The sequence below is a fragment of the Vipera ursinii genome, assembly GCF_947247035.1.
Source record: "Vipera ursinii genome assembly, chromosome: W".
Lineage (NCBI taxonomy): Eukaryota > Metazoa > Chordata > Lepidosauria > Squamata > Viperidae > Vipera > Vipera ursinii.
Window position 1 is genome coordinate 38,877,465 of NC_139522.1, and position 22,741 is coordinate 38,900,205.

Below are 22,741 nucleotides of genomic sequence, written 5' to 3' on the forward strand. Positions count from 1 at the left end.
CCCCGAAACCACGAATGATCTCGCCCAGCGGCTTCATATAGATGTTGAACAGGAGAGGCGAGAGAACCGACCCCTGAGGGACTCCACAAATGAGAGGCCTCGGGGCGGATCTCTGCCCTCCCGTCAACACCGACTGCGAGCGGCCCAGGAGGTAGGAGAACCACCGTAGAACGGTGCCTCCCACTCCTAACCCCCTGAGACGCCGCAGCAGGATACCATGGTCGATGGTATCGAAAGCCGCTGAGAGATCTAATAGGACCAGGACAGAGGAGCAACCCCTGTCCCTAGCCCTCCAGAGATCATTCACCAGGGCAACCAATGCCGTCTCCGTGCTGTGTCCGGGTCTGAAACCCGATTGGTACGGGTCCAGATAATCAGTTTCCTCCAGGAACAGAGGAAGCTGATGCGCCACCACACTCTCAACAACCTTCGCCAAAAAGCGAAGGTTGGAGACTGGATGATAGTTATTTAAAACAGCAGGGTCCAAAGCAGGCTTCTTGAGGAGGGGTCTCACCACCGCCTCCTTCAAGGCGGCAGGGAAGACACCCTCCTTCAAAGAAGCAGTTATTACTGCATGGAACCAGCCTCGTGTCCCCTCCCGGGCCGCATAAGCTAGCCAGGAGGGGCACGGATCCAACAAACAGGTGGTGGTGCTCAGTCTCCCCATGATCCTGTCCACATCATCAGGGGAAACAGGGTCGAACTCAGTCCAGATAATGTGCTCAAGACCGCCCGATTCCTCCACATCAGTCTCTGCCCAGTCAGAGTCCAGACCGGTCCGGATCTGAGCGATTTTGTCCGCCAGATGATGACTAAACTCCTCGGCTCGTCCCCGCAAGGGATCCTCTCTCACCTCCTGGTTAAGGAGGGAGCGAGTTACCCTAAACAGGGCGGCCGGGCGATTATCTGCGGATGCGATAAGGGCAGCAAAGTAGTTAGACTTTGCCATCCTTATCGCCGCAAGATAAGACCTTATAAAGGTTCTTAACTGCAATCGGTCGGATTCGGATCGGCTGGACCTCCAACCGCTCTCTAGACCTCGTCTCCGACGCTTCCTCTCCCGGAGCTCCACAGAAAACCATGGGGCCCAACGGGATCTGCGCCGGGTCAGAGGTCGCATGGGTACAACGCAGTCAAGTGCCCTGGCGGCCGCCGTTTCCCAGGCATCCACCAGAGCATCGACTGGGCTGTGGGTAAGGGTGATGGGTATAGGCCCAAGCGCCCTCTGGAACCGCTCCGGGTCCATTAGGCGCCTGGGGCGGAACCACCTGGATGCCCTTTATCCCCATTATTGTTTGTATTGACACTAGAGATACTAAATAGAAATATAACACAAAATAAGGATATAAAAGGTATGAAAGTTAAGAGGGAAGAATATAAGCTACAAGCTTTCGCAGATGATCTAGTATTTATCTTGGAGGAGCCACTAGAGACAGGACCTGTATTAATAGAACAAATAGAAAAATATGGTGAGGTAGCAGGTTTGAAGATTAATAAAGATAAAACAAAAATGTTAGTGAAAAATATTACTGAAAAACAAAGGAATTGATGGGAAAGTTAGAGATACAGATTGTAAAGAAGGTAAAATATCTGGGGATTCATCTGACAGCAAGATATATAACAAAGAAGATAACTATTATAAATTAAAAAGAAATAGAAGTAGATTTGGATAAATGGAAAAAGGTACAACTATCATTAATGGGTAGGATTGCAATAATCAAAATGAATATATTACCACGATTGTTGTTTTTGTTCTCAACAATACCAATAAGACTGGGAAAGAAATATTTTGAGGTGCTAAATAAAATAATTTTGAAATATATTTGACAGGGGAAAAAGCAAGGATTAATCTAAAAATGTTACAGGATGCAAGACTCAGAGGTGGGTTTGGCTTACCTAATTGGGAATTATATTACTAGGCTGCAGCATTGTCATGGATGAGAGAATGGATTTTACTGAGGAATACTAGATTATCGATATTAGAGGGACATGACTTACAGTGAGGATGGCATGCGTTCATATGGTATGGGAAAAATAGAATACACAGCTATTTCCAGAGACATCATATCAGGAATTCTTTATTGATGGTTTGGGAGAAAATAAAGAGAAAGCATTACTTGAGGATTCCAGATTGGCTCTCAACTATGGAAGCATTAATACACCCCAATCTGTTTAACATGGGAAACATTATAAGATATAAAGACCTACTAACAGACACAGGAAAGCTGAAAACCAAACAACAATTAGAGGAACAAGGAACAAAGATGGATTGGTATATGAGAACGCAAATACAATCTAGATGATATTATTATTATTATTATTATTATTATTATTATTATTATTATTATTATTATTATTATTATTATTATTGTTATTTATTTTATTTGTATACCGCCCTTCTCCCGAAGGACTCAGGGCGGTGTACAGGGCAATAAATACAGAAACAGGATACAAAACTTACAACTCTTACAATAAGTTAAAACACATTAAAAAGTAGGTTAAAACACATTAATAAAACCCAACCCCATCCCCCATATGAAAAAGATGCTAAAATAGATGGGTTTTTTTATTGAAAAGTTTTACAATAACTAAAATAGATGGTTTTAATTTGGGGAGAACAGAGTTAGATGAAATACGGGAACTGAAGAAAAATGGATTAAAAAAATGTATAGCTACTTACTATATAGGGAATTAGAGGAGGAACAAGTTAAGGAGTCAATGATAAAATGGTCAAGAAACTTTGGATACATGATTGAATTAGATAGATGGCAGCAATTATGGGAAAGAAACTATAAATTGACAATGGCGACAGCGTATAAAGAAAATATGTACAAGATGTTCTACAGATGGCATATGTCTCCAGAAAGACTAGCTAAAATGTTTAAGGACAGATCTATGAAATGTTGGAAATGCCATCAAATACCAGGCTCTTTCTATCATATGTGGTGGACGTGTGCAGAAGCTAAAACCTATTGGAATATAATCAGATCATGGATAGAAAAGATGATACAACAACGTATAGAACTAAGACCAGAAATATTCCTGTTGGGTATTTTACCAGAGAAATACAGCAAAGAGAACACATGCTTGATTATTCATATAACCACTGCAGCTAGGATTGTGTTTGCACAAAACTGGAAGGCACTGAAAGCTCCTCCAGAAGAAGAGGTGGTCGGGAAAATAATGGAATGTGCGGAAATGAATAGATTAACAATGATAATTAAAGATAAGACAGAGTCAGAGTATTATGAAATTTGGGGAAAATTTTATGAGTGGATGAAAAAGAATAGGCTTAAAAGACAGCTAACAATAATTTAGATGGAAGAAAAATGAGATAAGGAAGGAGACCCAGGTGACACAGTACTGCATAACCAGAGGTAGTATAAAAATTTATTGAAATATATACCGAGAAGGCCAGATTTATAGAAATATTGATGTAATAGAAAATTAATGTTATCGTACCTAATATAGATATTGAAAATCTAAGGAGAGGAGCTGCTCGGACATTACCCCTGAATTGTATCAGAAGAGGAATGGAAGGGAAGAAAGGAGAGGAGAGAGGGAAGAGAGTAGAGAAGGGGGAAGGAAGTAGGAAGGTTAGAGGAAAAGAGGAGAAGTGGGGAGAAACGGGAGGGGAGTGGTGAGGGAAAGAGGAGAGGAGAGGAAGAAGAGGGATGTAGGAAAGAAAGAGGGAGAAAGAAAGTAGAGAAGAGGAAAGAGAAGGAGTGTGGATACGGGGAAAGGGGAAATGGACGAGCAGCACCCAAACTTACGCGTATGTATTTATGTATTGTGGTATATGTGTTGATTTGTTTGTGGAGGAAATGGAAAAATAAAAATGAATATAAATAGGGGGGGGGGGAGAAGCTGTTCCAACCCGGGTCACACTGGCAGGTGCAGATACCAATAAAGTCTGTTTATTGCACAGGTACAGGTAGTCCTGAACTTATGACCACAATTGAGCCCAAAATTTCTGTTGTTAAGGGAGACATTTGTTAATTGAGTTTTGTTCCAATTTATGGCCTTTCCTTGCCACAGTTGTTAAATGAATTGCTGCAGTTGATAAGTTAATAACCCAGTTGTTAAAAGAAACTGGCTTCCCCATTGACTTTACTTGTCACAAAAGGGGATTACATGACCCTGGGACACAGCAACGGTCATAAATATGAGCCAGTTGTCAAGTGTCTGAACTTTGATCATGTGAATATGGGGATGCTGCAAAGATCATAACCGTGAACAACAGTCGTAAGTCACATTTTTCAAGTGCCATTGTAACTTTGAATGGTCACTAAATGAACTATTGTAAGTCACGGACTACCTGTATACCACGATAGATGCTCTCCAAAGATGCCAGTAAAGCTCCACCCCAATATTCCCCAAAGGGAGCCATCCACAGTCAGTGCAACTCAGTCCCACAAACTAGGTCCAACAGTCACCAGAGCTGATCCACAAGGCAAGGATCAGCTGGCTAAATACAGCTGGCTAAACCACCCCACCTCTTCATGGATTACTGCCTTGTTGTGGTGAAGGGGCTTGCGTAATTCAATGAAGCTATGAGCTATGCCATACAGGGCCACCCAAGATGGACAGGCACAGAGTTCTGACAAAACGTGATCCACTGGAAAAGGAAATGGCAACCCACTCCAGTATCTTTGCCATGAAAACCCTGTGGACATTACCAAAAGGCAAAATGATATGATGCTGGAAGATGAGCCCCTCAGGTCGGAAGGTGTCCAATATGCTACTGGGGAAGAGCAGAAGACTAGTACTATTAGCGCCAGAAAGAATGAAGCAACTGGGCCAAAGCCGAAAGGATGCACAGCTGTGGATGTATCTGGTGTGAAAGGAAAGTCCGATGCTGTAAAGATTTTTGCTCCATAGGAACCTGGAATGTAAGATCCATGAATCAAGGAAAGCTGGACGTAGTCAAATAAGAGATGACAAGACTGAACATCGACATCTTAGGAATCAGCGAACTAAAATGGACATGAATGGGTGAATTTAATTCTGATGGCCATCAGGTATACTACTGCAGGCAAGAATCCCTCAGAAGAAATGGAGTAGCCTTCATAGTCAATAAAAGAGTAGGAAAAGCAATATTGGAATACAATTGCTTACAGAGTCAGCATCTTGTCCCCAACAATCTGGGTCCTCATTTTAAGGTTGACTCAGCCTTCCATCCTTCCGAGGTAGGTAAAATGAGGACCCAGATTGTTGGGGGCAATAAGCTGACTTTGTAATAATGCCGCTTGGGGGTGTGTGTGAAAGCCCTAATAAGCAGGCATATACATAGGATGAAGGCTACTGCTAAGCTTGTAAACCGCCCTGAGTCTTCGGAGAAGGGCGGGATATAAATGGAATTAAAATAAAAAAAATAAATAAAAAAAACAATCCCCAAAATGACAGAATGATCTCACTTCGAATCCAAGGCAAACCATTCAATATCACAGTAGTCCAAGTCTATGCCCCAACCACCGGTGCTGAAGAGGATGAAATTGACCGATTCTATGAAGCCCTACAGCACCTTATAGAACTAACACCAAAAAATGATGTCATCATCATGGGGGATTGGAATGTTAAAGTAGGAAGCCAAAAGATAACCTGAATAACAGGCAAGTTTGGCCTTGGATTACAAAATGAAGCAGGGCACAGGCTGATAGAATTTTGTCAAGAGAATACGATGGTGATAGCAAACACTCTTTTCCAACAACCCAAGAGACGGCTCTACACATGGACATCACCAGATGGTCAAAACAGTAATCAGATTGACTATGTGCTCTGCAGCCAAAGATGGAGAAGCTCTATACAGTCAGTAAAAACAAGACCAGGAGCTGACTGTGGCTCAGACCATGAGCTTCTTGTTGCAAAGTTTAGGCTTAAACTGAAGAAAGTAGGGAAAAGCGCTAGGCCACTCAGGTATGAATTAAATCATATCCCTGTTGAATATACAGTAGAGGTGACAAATAGATTTAAGGAATTAGATCTGATAGACAGAGTGCCTGAAGAACTATGGACAGAGGTTCGCAACATTGTACAACAGGTAGCAACTAAAACCATCCCAAAGAAAAAGAAATGCAAAATGGCTGTCTGAGGAAGCTTTGCAAATAGCTAAGGAAAGGAGGGAAGCGAAAGGCAAGGGAGAAAAAGAAAGATACGCCCAATTGAATGCAGAATTCCAGAGAATAGCTAGAAGAGATAAGAATGCCTTCTTAAATGAGCAGTGCAAAGAAATAGAAGAAAACAATAGAATAGGGAGGAACAGAGATCTTTTCAAGAAAATTGGAGAGATGAAGGGAACATTTCATGCAAAAATGGGCATGATAAAGGACCAAAATGGCAGGGACCTAACAGAGGCAGAAGAGATTAAGAAGAGGTGGCAAAATTACACAGAAGAACTATACAAGAATGAGCTTAACGTCCCTGATAACCACGATGAGGTGGTCACTGACCTCGAGCCAGATATCCTAGAATGTGAAGTGAAGTGGGCCTTAGAAAAGCTGAGCAACAACAAAGCTAGTGGAGGTGACAGTATTCCAGCTGAGCTATTCAAAATCTTAAAAGATGATGCAGTAAAAGTGCTACACTCAATTTGCCAGCAAATTTGGAAAACTCAACAGTGGCCACAAGATTGGAAAAGATCAGTTTACATTCCAATTCCAAAGAAAGGCAGTGCCAAAGAATGTTCAAACTATCGCACCATTGCACTCATTTCACATACTAGTAAAGTTATGCTTAAAATCCTACAAGCTAGACTCCAGCAGTATGTGGATCGAGAACTACCAGAAGTACAGACAGTATTTCGAAGAGGCAGAGGAACTAGAAATCAAATTGCCAACATACGCTGGATCATGGAGAAAGCTAGGGAGTTCCAGAAAAACATCTACTTCTGCTTCATTGATTATGCTAAAGCCTTCGATTGTGTGGATCACAACAAAAAGAGATGGGAGTACCAGACCATCTTATTTGTCTCTTGAGAAACCTATATGCGGGTCAAGAAGCAACAGTTAGAACTGGACACGGAACCACTGATTGGTTCAAAATTGTGAAAGGAGTCCGGCAAGGCTGTATACTGTCGCCCTGCCTGTTTAACTTATATGCAGAGCACATCATGAGAAAGGCAGGGCTAGATGAATCAAAACTTGGAATTAAGATTGCCGGAAGAAATACCAACAACCTAAGATATGCAGATGATACCACTCTAATGGCAGAAAGTGAAGAAGAACTAAAGAGCCTCTTGTTGCGGGTGAAGAAGGAGAGTGCAAAAGTTGGGTTGAAACTTAACATTTTAAGAAAACCAAGATCATGGCATCCGGCCCTCTGAATTCCTGGCAAATAGATGGGGAAGAAATGGAGGTTGTGACAGATTTTATTTTCCTGGGCTCCAAGATCACCACAGATGGAGACTGTAGCCAAGAAATTAAAAGACGCTTGCTCCTGGGGAGGAAAGCCATGGCAAATCTAGACAGCACAGTAAAAAGCAGAGACATCACCCTGTCAACAAAAGTGCGTATAGTCAAGGCTATGGTCTTCCCAGTTGCAATGTATGGCAGTGAAAGTTGGACCATAAGAAAGGCCGAGTGCAAAAGAATTGAGGCCTTTGAACTATGGTGCTGGAGAAGACTCCTGCAAGTCCCTTGGACTGCAAGGCGATCAAACCGGTCAGTCCTAGAGGAGATCAACCCTGACTGCTCTTTAGAAGGCCAGATCCTGAAGTTGAAACTCAAATACTTTGGCCACCTAATGAGAAGGAAGGACTCACTGGAGAAGAGCCTAATGCTGGGAAAGGTTGAGGGCAAGAGAAGAAGGGGACAACAGAGAATGAGGTGGCTGGATGGAGTCACTGAAGCAGTAGGCATGAGCTTAAATGGACTCCAGAAGATGGTAGAGGACAGGAAGGCCTGGAGGAACATTGTCCATGGGGTCGCGATGGGTCGGACACGACTTCGCAGCTAACAACAACAAATCACCCCAAGCCAGGTTTTCCTTGTGAGGAGGGGCGGGGCTGCTTCCTCCTAAGCAGCCTCACAGACCACCTCTGTGCTTTGCTTTGCTCTGCTCTCCATGCCTGTGTATCAGGTGGGCAAGTCAGATGTTCCTCGTCAGAGGGGATCTGTTGCCTTTCATCACCACTGACTGTCAGCAGTCAATCCTCCTCTGCTTTTGGGCAGGCAGCTCCCTGTCCGGTTGACCACTTCCTCCAATGCTTGACGGGCCTGGGGCTTTGTTGTCCTGAGACCCCGGGCTCTCCAGACATTCCTGGGGAGACATGCCATCCCCATCAGATGGTCTTGGTTCCAGCTCCTCCTACTCCTCCAAACAAGCTTCTGAAGGGGCTATCACAAAAGCTCAGTTTTATTTACATCATAGGAAATTGTGTTCTGTACCAGCCTGCTACCGGCCCTGCAGCAAAAGCAGGGACAACCCCTTTACAAACGGCAAGAGGCTGGAATAAAGCCTGCCAAATTCATTAACATACAACAGAGCAAGACAAGACACCAACCATGAAACAGGAGCTATGAAACAGGAACTATCCAAGCGGTTGCCTTCAGCAAACCAGCCCTCCCACACATTCCCCTTAAATACAGTTCAGGGCGTGGCCTCTCTCTGCCTCCTTCCGAGGTGCCCCATTGCCTTCCTCTGTTTACTCCTGATTGACTGCCTCCTGCGTCGGGCGTCCTTGAACAGGGCCAGCTGTGGGTCATCTTCATCCACGCTGTCAGGCTCACACAGCTGGGTTTCCGTCGTGACCAAGTGGGAGGGGCCCGGCTGAGGGCTCTGCGGAGCCTCAAGGCCATCATCAGCAAGCTCTTCAACACCCCCCTCCTCCTCTGAGTCGTCCGACCCAACTGCCGAACCCACAGGCTGACCCTGAATCACAACAAATTGAACCTTCCTCAGGAAATCATACCAATTCTCAGCTGGCTGTCACTGAGATACATGGGAGTTAAAAATCCACATAGGCGGAGGGTGCCAGGTTGGAGAAGGCTACTGTAGTTGCATGGAGATTTATTTGAACCAGAAATGTATAAAATACCTTCTCCTTGAGTTCTCTTAATAGTTTAGTTGTAACCAAATTGAATTTTTATCATTCTCTTCTGCTGGTAGAGAATTGAAGTCTAAAATCTCAATTTTGTTAGCTTTTGGTACTCAAACCTGATATAGTTATTCATAGGGGATACACACTGAAACACTTCCTTTAAAGACTTGCAGATTCCAAAAAGATGCTTCAGAGTATGTAGGGGCACAAAAGTGGCTCCTGTTTGCAACTCCTTAAAGCAGCTGTGTCTTTTTTTTATCACAAAGTTCCTTGAAGGTAGTTGCAGACACATGTCCATGAATGTTCCAAAGCACTCCTGTGGGGTGGAATCCAAAGGATTACAGTCCTGATTTTTTTTATTTTTTGGTTGTAACCTATCTCAGCCAGGTAAAGGCGGGATTTCAAGCTCATCTGTGTAATACAGGGAGTCCTTGACTTAATGGCCGTTCGTTCAACAACTGTTCAAACTCTAGCTGGTGCCCAGCCCATGTGAGGCTCAGCTACTGTAGAAAGCTAGTTAACGCTATATTTCCAAAGGAAGAAAAAGCCTCAAAACATTGCAAGGGCTGGCACTCATCTCGCTATGTTCTGACACTCTTTCAGAAGCTTTACAATCTTACATAACTTAGTAATCCCATCTGCTTTGAAGCAGCTGCTGACAAGCACACCCAGGAAATGCAAGGTGCAGTTACTGTAGAAAGCTAGCCAATGCGATGTTTCCAAAGTTAGAGCGTCAGAACATTGTAAGGACTGGCAGTCATCTCGCTATGCTCTGATGCTCTAACTTTGGAAACATCGTAGCTTGCTACAGTAACTGCACCTCACATTGGCTGGGTGTGCTTGTCAGCAGCTGCATGGAAAAGGGAAGGTAAGCTGACCTGTGCGATTGGGCAGAGGGAAGACCTACATGCTGGTAAGCCTCCCTGGGCCTCCCCCCCTCCCCGAGGTACCCCTGCATAGTCAATGTCAATGGGGCAAGCTGGGATTGTGGTTGTTGAGCGAGGTGGACATGTGGATACCACACTTAACAATTGCAACAACCTGTGACCCAAATTGTGGCCTCAGTAGTAGTTGTAAGTCAAGGATTACCTACAGGCAGAACCAGAGGATATGGCTGGGAGAGTCTTCTTGCCCTGTACTTCATTAATTCCTCAAGAAAGAAAATAACGTTTGCTTTATGGCTAGTCATGCATTTCAAGTTCGTTACATGTAAAGGTGGGTAACTGGATAATTCAGATGTCAACGCTGCAAACATTGAATGTTTTTGCTCTGACCATATAAGAGGCAGCCTTTTTCTTTAAACTGCTTGCTCTGAATATAAAGAAGTTGTGGGGAGGAGTTATGCTAACCGGATGTATAAATTAGATAAGAATGGCGCACAAGATAACGGAAGTGAAGCTTGCGTTTTGGGCTAATTGGAGAATGTGATTAATGATGTGTAATTAAGGGAGGGAGTTGTGCATGATAATGATGGGTTTAGGGGAGGAGGATTCAGATTCTGGCATCCATCCATGAGTGCCGATGCTTCGTTCTCATTATTATAGACTTTTAGAAAAACAATGCCTGAATGTTGTTTGAACTGTCTCATTAATCGGAACCATGACATCATGCCAGAATCTATTTTCTTTCAAACAACCTGGGGGAGGGCTGAGCCCCCGCTGCTGTCTCTAGTAAGGGAGAGAAGCTGGCAAAGATTCAGGGAAGAATCTTCATCATGGGAAGAGGAAGTCTGCTTGGAGACGATAACTTGGCTGCTGATGAAACCTCAGAGGAGGGACTAATAGACGGCTTGCTCTGGGAAGATGAGTTTTTGCAGGACTCCCAATTGGGGGCAGACCCAAGCAGGAGACTCCAGATGCCTCAAGACTGCCCTGCCAGAGTCTTCAAAAGCAGAATGGTGGAGGGCTACCAGACTATCTGCCACTGAGAATTTGGGTGAGTGGAAAATCCTGTCTGCAAATCAGACAGCCTGCCAGCCCCAGGAGTCCCCTGCCAGGCCTTCCAGACCCACAGAGACAGAGGACCCCAGCCTGGGGCCTCTGCAGCAATGTGAGGTTGGGGAACCCCCACAAGTGAAAGGCCAAAAACCTCTGAGCTTGCCACAGCTAATAAGAGGCCTTGCAATAGAAGGGGGTGGTGCAGAAGCCTGGAGATCAGAAGCTGGTGGGAGGACAACAGCAGCAAGGGTGGCAGCAGCAGGGCCAAAACATGCACCCCTGAACATACAGCAGGACCAGTGGGGCCAGCAGCAGTGGGGGCCCCAGCAATCAATGATGGCCCTACCCTTCAGAGCAACCTTTGATGGGGACCCAGAGAAACTGATTTTTTTCCTAAACCAAGTACGCTCTCATTTGAATCTCTGGGCCCATCTCTACCCAGACCCAGGTGCTATGGTTGATGTGATTGCATCAAGCCTAGAGGGAGAAGCATCTGAATGGTTAAACAATTTACATAACGAGCAAGCCCCTGAATTGGAGGACCCCCACCTCTTCCTCCTAGGGCTGAGAGAGATTTCAGGACCTATCCATTGCCCTCAAAGCAGAAGAACAAATCCACAAGATAAAACAAGCTGGCCGGCCTGCTCTGGAGTATCTGCAGGAGTTTTGCAAAATAGCCGGTCGGATAGGGAGATGGCCTGAGCAATCCATAATTCATCATTTCAGGGAAGGGTTGGATGACCACCTTTCTCAGGCCTGCATATAATGAGCTGTACCTGACCAGCTGCAAGTATGGTACTGGGCAGCGGTAAGATTAGATGTTCAGCTCGCTCACTATAAGAAGCCTCTCCCACCTGAAGCCAAGTCGAGGTCAGAACAACCAGAATGGCAATCACCCCCACGAAAATCTCCAGCTACTGTGACGGCTGAAAGACCCAGGCCACCTGTAGGCCCGGCAATTAAGTGTTTCCGGTGCAGACAGCAGGGACATCGAGCAGCGAAATGCCCAGTCCCCTACCCCCAACCGCAGAACAGACCAGGACCAGCAGTGAGAAAGAAACCTGCACAGCGGCTAATGGGAGAGAAATCCAACCAGATGACACAGGAACATGTTGCCCAGGTCACATCCCCCACATGGGAGGATGCTGGAACTCAGGCTGGATCCACCCCCGTTCTACCCTCTTTCGACAGCGATGATGGAGAGAATGACCCGATGGTGAGCCAACACGTCCCGCCTTTTTCACTCCCTGCCAAGCTCATAATCCCTAAGTCAGGTATGCAGGTGGATTTAAAGGTGCTAGTTGATTCTGGATGCTCCTGATGCAACATTAGCTTGCCATTTGCCATGAAACTGGGCATACGAGCAAAACTGCTCTCCAAACCTGTGAGGCTTGAGCAAGCCGATGGCTCCTTGATGGGAGGGACTTTAGTCATGCAATTAATGGAGCTCCTATGCCTAGAAATAGGTGAGCACTGGGAATTTATTCGCTTCCTGGTGGCCCCAAAAATGACTGGGACTGTGATCTTAGGATTAGCCTGGTTGGACAAATGGAAGCCATTTATCTGGTGGGAGAAAGGAATGAGAACTGTGAGACTACCTATAGGGCCTGATCCCCCCATTGATTCAACAGATGTTACAGGGAATTTTAGCCCACCCAATGAGCGAACGCACATGGCTGCCTCATGGCCACCAGGCAAGACGCTCATCCCCAGCGAGTACCAGGACCTAGTGGAGGCGTTTAGTGAGAAAGAATGTGATAGCTTGCCTCCTCACCGGCCCAATGATTGTTCCATTGAACTGTTGCCGGGGGTCAAACTTCCACAAACAAGAATGTACACTATGTCCCCCCTTGAAATGGAGGAGATGCAGCGATATGTGGATACAAACCTAGCGAGGGGAATTCATTGAACGGGCCAAGTCTACTGTGGGAGCCCCTGTGTTCAAAGAAAAAAAAGATGAGTCTCTAAGTCTCTGCATAGACTATAAATGTCTGAACGCAGTTAGTGTGGAAAATAAATACCCCCTCCCCCTCCTTAAGGACTTACTAACCCATCTGGCGAATGGGAGTGTCTTCACTAAATTACACCTGAGAGAAGCATATTACCAGGTCAGAATAAAGGAGGGGGATTAGTGGAAAACTGCCTTCAACAGCCCCTTGGGAAGCTACCAGTTAAAAGTCATGCCATGTGGACTGCAGGGGGCCCCAGCCATATTTATGCAGTTAATTAATGAGGTCCTACATGAACATTTATACAAAGGGGTTCTAGTGTATCTTGATGACATCCTGATATACAGTACGAATATGACTAACCACATAAGACTGGTGAGAGAAGTGTTAAAGAAACTATTGAATGCCAAACTTTATGTCAAAATGTGAATTTCACCAAACCCGATTAGATTATCTTGGCTATAGAATTTCCAATGAAGGCATTGAAATGGACCCAGTGAAAGTGAAAGCTATAATTGAATGGCAACCCCCCCCCCCAAAGACTCGCAAACAGCTCCAGAGCTTCCTAGGGTTTGCCAACTTCTACCGTCAATTTATTCCCTCTTTTGCCGAGATTGCTCTACCCCTTACAGAACTACTCAAAACGGGTAAGGGAGGGGGAAAACCGCGGCCTGGCCAACCACTAGTATGGACTATGAGTTGTCAAACAGCTTTTGAGAATTTAAAAAGACTATTTGCTGTTGAGCCAGTTCTAAAGCACCCCTGCCCAGGGGAGCCCTTCGTAATCCCAGCGACATTGCAGTCAGAGCTGTATTACTGCAAAAGAACAAAAGTGGAGTCCTATAACCCTGCTCCTACATCTCCAAAAAATTCACTGAAAGCAAGAGATGGGCAATCTGGGAGAAGGAGGCCTTCGCCATTAGGTGGAGCCTGTTAAACTGGCAACACTATTTAGAGGGGAGCAAGGTGCCATTTGAAGTATGGACAGATCACATAAACCTAGAGGCAATGAAGACCCCCCCCCCGCAAACTGTCCCCAAAACAAGTGCGGTGGGCACAGTACCTTAATCGTTTCAACTTCACTCTAAAGTACATACCGGGAGGAAAAACTTCTTAGCTGATGTGCTATCCCGATTGCCACAGTACAAAAGTGAACACGAAGAGGTCAACGAGGCAATTATCCCCAGTTCACAACCTGTGGCAGAACTCACACCTCGCAGAACCCCTAATCCTGATGACCCAGGAGCGAAGAAGATAAAACGAGAGCTGTTCAACCATCAATGGTTCAAAGATAATCAAACCTCTCTAACATGCAGGGATGGTTTGGCATACAAGGGGGGGGGGGAAACTGTATCTACCTGAAGCCCTGCGTGTCAATACTCTCAAACAGCCATGATGTAAAACAGACTGGACACTTTGGATATTTAAAAAACTACACCTCATCCACCGGCAATTTTGGTGGCCAGGGCTAAAATGAGATGTAGAAAACTATGTCAGGAGTTGTACTGTATGTGCCACCATGAAAAGAATTCCAGGGAAAACCCCTGGGCTACTGCAGCCGGTGGCAGACCCTTCTCAACCATGGGAAGAAATAGCCATGGACTTACCCAAAAGTAGAGGAAATACTGTCATCTGGACTGTGATAGACCTGTTTTCGAAGCAGGCTCATTTTATCGCCTGTCTTCCATTGCAGTCTACTGAAACCTTTTCGGGGCTCCACTTTAAGACCTCCCCTAAGGAGGCACCTGGACTCCTCGTAGTAGCAGGTCAGAGACACTATGGAGTGAAAAGCATTCTTGGCTCTAGAATCTTTAAAGGGAAATTGCAGTACCTAGTACAATGGAAGGGGTACTTGCTGTCTGAAGCTACTTGGGTGAAATCTAGCGATGTGAAGGCTGACTGACTCATCAAAAAGTTTCATGAAAGAACCCCCAAGAAACCGAAAGATAATCCCTGACATATGCTTTTGTTTACATTACAGGATCTATCCTTCTTGTAAGGGGGGCCTGATGTCAACACTGCAAACATTGGATGTTTTTGCTCTGACCATATAAGAGGCAGCCTTTTTCTTTAAACTGCTTGCTCTGAATATAAAGAAGTTGTGGGGAGGAGTTATGCTAACCGGATGTATAAATTAGATAAGAATGGCGCACAAGATAACGGAAGTGAAGCTTGCGTTTTGGGCTAATTGGAGAATGTGATTAATGATGTGTAATTAAGGGAGGGAGTTGTGCATGATAATGATGGGTTTAGGGGAGGAGGATTCAGATTCTGGCATCCATCCATGAGTGCCGATGCTTCGTTCTCATTATTATAGACTTTTAGAAAAACAATGCCTGAATGTTGTTTGAACTGTCTCATTAATCGGAACCATGACATCAGAGTCCTTCAGTTATACATGTTTTGGAAGTGAATAAGGCAGGCCTGTGATGAAAAAACAACTGCTGTTCTTGGAGAGCTTTTTGACCTCTTTATGGAGTGCTTCACTAGGACAAGTCAGCAAAGCTTCAGTGACTATTCCAGTCCTAATCTTCTTTCATTGCTTTTCCAGATAGAGAATATGTCTGATGCAGCCTTTGCCACTCTCCATGCTAGGTGTGAGGAAATGGAGCGAGCCAGGTGGCTATGGAACACAAATATGCCACCACAGCGGCGAGGTAGCAGGTAAGGTTGCCTGCTGCTTCAGCAGCAGAGTGCTTAGCAGCCCAAATGCTTCCATGATAAGCACCTGCTGTTAACTTTTCAGCAGCATTGCCACAAAGACAATATCCCTGTTGAGTTGTGAAGTGCTCCAAATTTCATTTGGGCATGAATAATGGGAAGTTCCAGAGAAGCGTCTCCTGGTGTTAAAGTTCCTTGTGCTGGTGAGCAAGACATCATTCAGTAAATGAAGTTGATCTGCATCTCTATGAGTGCCACTAACATCTGGGGACATTGTTTTCCAGGAATAGTTCAGAAGCTTTACAATCTTACGTAACTTGGGAATCCCATCTGCTATGAAGTATAATAGGATGGATCCCTGTCCCAAGAAGTTTATAGTCTGAACTTCAGAGAAGGACAACAACAATAGAAAAAAATGGGAAATGGAAGTTGGGATAGAGAAAAAATGTCTCAGCAGCTTTTTGTTTCATGTGCACTGGTGTTTAACAGTTTGTGAACCCCTTTGAATTTTCAATATTTCTGCATAAATATGACCTAAAATCTGTTCTGTGGAGTCCTTGGTGCTCTCCGACCTTGGTGGTTTTCTTGCAGATGTTTCTGTCTAGCACTGATGATGTTACCTAGTTTGGTAATGAAACGTCTGCTAGAAAACCACCAAGGTTGGAGAGCACTAAGGACCTCACAGCTCATCCCTGAGCTACAAATATTCTCTTCTATGATCTGTTCTCCATACAAGTCCTAAAATTAGATAAAGAAACCCCAGTTAAATAAGTCAAGAACAGTATACCTGTTTATCAATGGGGTGACAATCAGGTGTGAGGGTTGGAGGTCCTGCCTTATTTAAGGAAGAGAATTATGTGTATTTACTATCAAAATCTGATGTTCAAAATAGGCATGTCATGGCTCAAACAAAGCAAATTTCTGAGAACCTCTGAAAAACAGTTGTTGATACTCACTAGACAGGAAAACCTATCAGACAACTTTGTCTCCCAAAAAGTAGAGAAGGGAACTAGGGGATCAGCCATATTGGACTTAATACTCACTAACAGAGATGAAATGATAGAAAGTGTTGAAGCCACAGGAACTTTTTGGGGGAGTGAATATTTGAATACAACATTATGCAAGCACAAGCAATAGAACATAGTCAAACTAGAGTCTTGGACTTTAAGAGAGCAAATTTCAATAAACTTCAGAGAGGGCTTGGGAAGAATTCCATGGATGAGAATCCTCAAGGGCAGGCATGTCAAACTGCCGGCCCGCGGGCTGGATACATCACACCAAAACCACGCCCACCCCATTGCCGGCAATGGGGAAAAATCATGATATATCACACGACATCACATGATGTTGCGAGTTTAACATGCCTACTCAAGGGGAAAACAACTCAAGAAATCTGGGAAATTTTGAAAAGTGAGATTATAAAAGCCCACTCTAGCACAATACCAACAAAGAAGAAAAATAACAGCTCTCAAAAGAAACCAGCATGGCTGCATAAAGAACTCTGATAAATTGAAAGACAAAAAGGACAAGTATAAAAAGTGGAAAGAGGAGCACATAACTAAGGCAGAATATAAGCAAATAGCCCGAGCCTGCAAAGATGAAGTGAGGAAAGCTAAGGCTCAAAATGAACTAAGGCTTGTGACCAAAGTCAAAAATAACAAAAAAAAACTTCTTTCAACATGTAAAAAACAAGAAAGTGAAGGAAATGATTGGTCCATTAGTGGGTGAAAGTGGCAAGAAGGTGACAAGCAACAAGGAGAAAGCAGAACTACTTAACTTGTTTTTTGCATCTGTCTTTACACAAAGGGAAAAAATAGTCCAACCTATCAAAAACAGTACCATAAAAAACAGATTAGAAACACAAGATAGGCAAGAAAATGGTAAGTGAGCACCTGTCCAGCCTAGACGAGTTCAAATCACCAGGACCAGATGGATTACACCCCAAAGTTCTCAAGGAACTGGCAGATGTGATCTCAGAACCACTGGACCATATTTTTCAAAGATCCTGGAGCATTGGGGAACTACCAGAGGACTGGAAAAGAGCTGATGTAGTTCCCATCTTCAAAAAAGGAAAAGAAAATGGATCCAGGAAACTACAGACCTATCAGCCTAACCTCAATACCTGGGAAGATTCTGGAAAAGATAATCAAGCAACAAATCAGCGAACACCTTGATGGAAACAAAGTCATCACTAAAAGCCAATATGTGTTTGTCAAAAACAGATCATGCTAGACAAATCTTATTGCATTCTTTGACCAGGTGACAAAATTAGTGAACCAGAGGAATGCCATGGATATAATTTACTTGGACTTCAGTAAGGCATTTGATAAAGTAGGCCACAACCTACTACTTGATAAGATAGAAAAATGTGGGTTAGACAGCATCACCACCAGATGGATTCGTAGCTGGCTGACAGGCCATACTCAGCGTGTGGTCCTCAATGGAACTGCATCTACATGGAAGGAAGTGTGTAGTGGGGTTCCCCAGGGCTCTGTTCTGGGCCCAGTGCTCTTCAACATCTTCATCAACGATTTGGATGAGGGGATAGATGGGGAACTCATCAAATTTGCAGATGACACCAAGCTGGCAGAAATAGCCAACACTCCAGATGACAAGCATAAGATACAGGAGGATCTGGACAGACTTGAACACTGGGCGCTATCTAACAAAATTAAATTCAATGGTGAAAAAAGTAAGGTTCTACACTTAGGCAGGAAAAATCAAATGCACAGGTATAGTATAGGTGGTACCTGGCTCAATAGTAGTAACTGTGAGAGGGATCTCGGAGTCCTAGTAGACAATCACTTCAATATGAGCCAGCAGTGTGCTGCAGCTGCCCAAAAGGCCAACACAGTGCTAGGCTGCATTAACAGAGGGATAGAATCAAGATCACATGAAGTGTCAATACCAATTTATAACACCTTGGTAAGGCCACACCTGGAATACTGCATCCAGTTTTGGTCACCACAATGTAAAAAAGATGTTGAGACTCTAGAGTGCAGAGAAGAGCAACAAAGATGATTGGGGGACTGGAGGCTAAAACATCTAAGGAAGAGCTGCTGGAATTGGGTATGTCTAGTTCAGGGCTTTTCAACAGGTGGTACAAGTACCACTTGTGGCACATTAACAAGTGGCAGGTGGTAGGCAGACCTGCCTAGCCAAGTGTAGTGGGGGAGGGAAAGAGCCAGCGCAGGCAAGGACTTACTGTGAGAGAGGCCTCTGGAGCTGCAGAGTGGCTGGGGCAAGGCAAAGGCCCCAGACTCACTTCTGGCTCACCCTCCCCCATGAGAAAGGAGGAGAGGGGGGGCGGAGAGGCTATGAAAGGAGGCAGTTTGAGTGGGAGAAGGAGAGAGAAAAAAAAGCAGCAGCCTTGGGAGGAGGTGGAGTCAGCTCTAGAAGGCACTGAAGGGAAAGGAGGAGGAGGAGGAGGAGGAGGAGGAGGGTGGGGGGGAGAGGAGCTCAAGCAGGCCGGCTATGAGCCAATCTACAACTGCTGTGGCAGCCACCTGTGCTGGCAGCAGCAAACAGGCAAGAAATGCAGTGGGGGAGGGGTTGCCCTCCAAGAGGAATGAAAAAAGGCAGCAATGGCTGGAGGTGAGGCTTGGAGGGAGGGAGATGGAGAGTGGAAGGATTCTTATGTGCTTTTGTGACTTTGAAGTTCTGGGATTTGTGCAATGTGGGCTTTGTGCTCTTAAGGAGTGTTTGGCAATTTCTATTTGGCTGATGGCTGATGTCTCGTGTTAGCTTCTATTGCTCCGCTATTGTTAGCTGTAAGTTTTGCTGCAAGGGATTTTGAAGTATTTTTCTCCTGAATGGATTTTGCCTGTAGCATTCCTTTACTTATGAATGGAGCCATTTGGGGAGGTTGCCTTAGCCAGCAGCCAATACTTACTACATTTTTTTTCTTCTTTAAGTGCCAGCTGTGCTCCTTAACTTTCCTTTCTAGCAGTAGCTAATTCTTAAAGGGGAATGTGCCTTTTTAAGCTAGTTCATTCAGCAGTTTGTCTTTTCTGTCTTTGGAGGCTTTTCCTTGTTTAATGAATATATGGAAGAGAGAAAATATGGTGTGGGGGGGTTCAAATTCTTCCTTCAGAAGGAGGTGGGCATGAGAAAGAGGGAGGGAGGGAGGGAAGAAGAGAGGGAGGGAGGGAAGTCCCGCCTTAGCACTTGGCCACCAGCAGCCCTGCCATTGACTTTGCTTGTCAAAAGGTTGCAAAAGGGGAATCACATGACCCTGGGACACTGTGACTATCATAAATATGAATCAGTTGCCAAGCATCCAAATATAAATCACATGACCCTGGGCATGCTGCAATGATCATAAGTGTGAAAAATGGTCATAAGTCATTTCAGTGCAATTGCAACTTTGAACAGGGGTTTTTTTGGTCACGTTTTTAACACCTTGCTAGGTGGTACTCAAATATTGCCATATCCTAAAAGTGGTACAATCGGTGAAAAGGTTGAAAAGCCCTGGTCTAGTTTAATGAAGAGAAGGACTAGGGGTGACACGATAGCAGTGTTCCAAAATCTCAGGGGCTGCCACAAAGAAGAGGGAGTCAAGCTATTCTCCAAAGCACCTGAAAGCAGGACAAGAAGCAACGGATGGAAACTAGTCAAGGAGAGAAGCAACCTAGAACTAAGGAGAAACTTCCTGACAGTTAGAACAATTAACCAGTGGAACAACCTGCCTCCAGAAGTGGTGAATGCTCCAACACTGGAAGTTTTTAAGAGGAGACTGGACAGCCATTTGCCTGAAATGGTATAGGGTTTCCTGCCTGAGCAGGGGGTTGGACTAGATGACCTCCAAGGTCCCTTCCAACTTTTATTATTATTATTGATCATCGCACAGTCAGCCAGATGTTCAGACTGGATTTGGCATTTTTGTCTACCTATCCAGTCCTTACCAAGGACCTGGGATAGGCAGATGTGGATGTTTGATGGTATTACAGATATTGTCGCAGGATGGAAGCAGTTCCTAGTAAGGCCGCCTTTTGCAATTGACTAATGGCAAATTTGTCAATGCCAATGGTGTTCAAGTGGTGCTCCAGTTGTTTTGGGATTGCACCCAAGGCGCCTATTACTATTGGTACTACCCTTGCTTGCCTTTGCCACAGTCTTTCTATTTCTATTTGTAGGTCTTTGTATTTTGTTATCTTCTCCAGTTCTTTCTCATCTATTCTGCTGTCTCCAGGCACTGCCACGTCCACTATCCAGACTTTTTTGTCTGTCTTATCGACAGTTGTTAAGTCGGGGGTGTTATGTTGCAGGTGCTTGTCTGTTTGAATTCTGAAGTCCCAGAGCAGTTTAACTTTATCATTTTCTATGACTTTCTCTATTTTATGATCCCACCAGTTCTTGCTTACAGGCAAATGATATTTCTTGCAGATCTTCCAATGCACCATTGTTGCTACTTTGTCATGCCGCTGCTTGTAGTCAGTCTGTGCGATCTTCTTGCAGCAGCTTACCAGGTGGTCCACTGTTTCTTTAGCTTCTTTGCATAGGTGGCACTTACTGTCTGTTGCTGTCTTCTCAATTTTGACTTTGTATGCATTAGTCCTTAAGGCTTGGTCTTGTACAGCTAGAATTAGTCCCTTGGTCTCTTTCTTCAACTTTCCTGCTCTTAGCCATTATCAGGTCTTGTTATTATCTGCTTTCCAAGCTATTTTTTTTCATGTACTGGCCATGTAGTGCTTTGTCTTCCCATGCCTCTATTCTGTTCTTCATTTGGTCTTTCTTGTAGGCCAGTTTGGTGTCTCCAGTAGTCAGTAAGCCTTCCTGATATACTAATTTCAGTGCATCTTCATCACTGTCCTTCAGATATTCTTCCAAAGCCATTTTTTCTTCTTCAACCATCTGATGTACTTGCAGCATTCCACGTCCACCTATTTGCCTTGGTAGATAGAGTCTGTCAACGTCACTGCGTGCATGAAGGGCATGATTCATTGTCATTATTTTTCTGGTCTTCCTATCCATTGCTTTTAGTTCTGCTTGAGTCCAGTCCACTATTCCAGCTGTGTATCTAATGACTGGAATTGCCCAGGTGTTGATTGCCTTCATGGTATTTCCTCCATTGAGTTTGGACTTTAAGATCTTCTTCACTCTCTTGATGTATTCACCTTTAATCTTTTTTTTTACTTCAGTGTGCTTGATGTTGTCAGCTTGAAGGATACCCAAGTATTTGTAGTAATCTTCCTCATCCAGACTCTTAATGTTATTTTCGTGGGGCATCTTTATTCCTTCAGTTTTCACTATTTTTCCTTGTTTGAGAGTAAGTGTGGCACATTTGTCCAAGCCAAACTCCATTGCAATATCTTGGCTATATATATGGACAGTGTTGAGCAGCAATTCTATTTCAGATGATGTTTTTCCATACAGCTTCAGATCATCCATGTAAAGGAGGTGGGATAGTCTGGCAGCTGTTTTTGATGTTTGATAGCCATGTCCTGAGTTATTCAGTATTATTGACAGGAAACTGTGCAATAATAAATAGTAGTGGTGATAATCTCCTTGAAATATTCCTCTCTTGATATTAACCTCTCCCAGTCTTTCACCATTGACCTGCAACTGTGTCTTCCATTGTGCCTTTGATCTTTGCACAAATTTTCTGATGTTTCTTTTTTCTTTACAAATTTTATTGATTTTCTGATATTACATTTACATATTTGAAAAGCAACGTGGTGGCTGGGTAGTAGTAACTCAATTACATACAGATATCATTATACAGATTTCAAATTGCTACCATAAACATTTCCTCTCTTTTTCCCTTCATATATACTGTCTATTTGTAGATTTAAAGACAATTCATCCTATCAATCACTGCGTCTTCAATTGTGCCATCGATCTTTACACTAATTTTCTGATGTTTCTACTGACTCCTGTTATTTCTAGGCACTTGATTATCCAGTCATGTGGCAGAGAGTCAAATGCCTTTTTGTAGTCAATCCATGCCACATTCAGGTTGGACTTCCTTTTCTTGCAGTTTTCCAAGATCATTTTGTCTATTAGGAGTTGATCTTTTGTTCCTCTGCTATTGGGGCGGTTTCCTTTCTGCTCTGGTGGAAAGAGATTGTTTTCAACTAGATGCTGTTGTACTGCATCAGCTACCACACCAGTTAGCAATTTGAAAGTTGTTGGTAAGCAGGTAATTGGCCTGTAGT

General features: G+C 44.2%; 1 protein-coding gene across 1 annotated transcript in view; it reads left to right on the forward strand.

Annotated features, from left to right (window-relative positions):
• The window catches only part of LOC310648254 (KAT8 regulatory NSL complex subunit 1-like), a gene marked incomplete at its 5' end in the record, with an annotated part of 277,663 nt that overhangs the window by 246,473 nt on the left and 8,449 nt on the right, over nt 1-22,741 (forward strand). Inside the window, one exon of the mRNA XM_083376000.1 lies at nt 15,475-15,587. Within this exon, the coding sequence (XP_083232126.1) occupies nt 15,475-15,587 (113 nt within the window). The remainder of the gene's footprint in view (nt 1-15,474; nt 15,588-22,741) is intronic.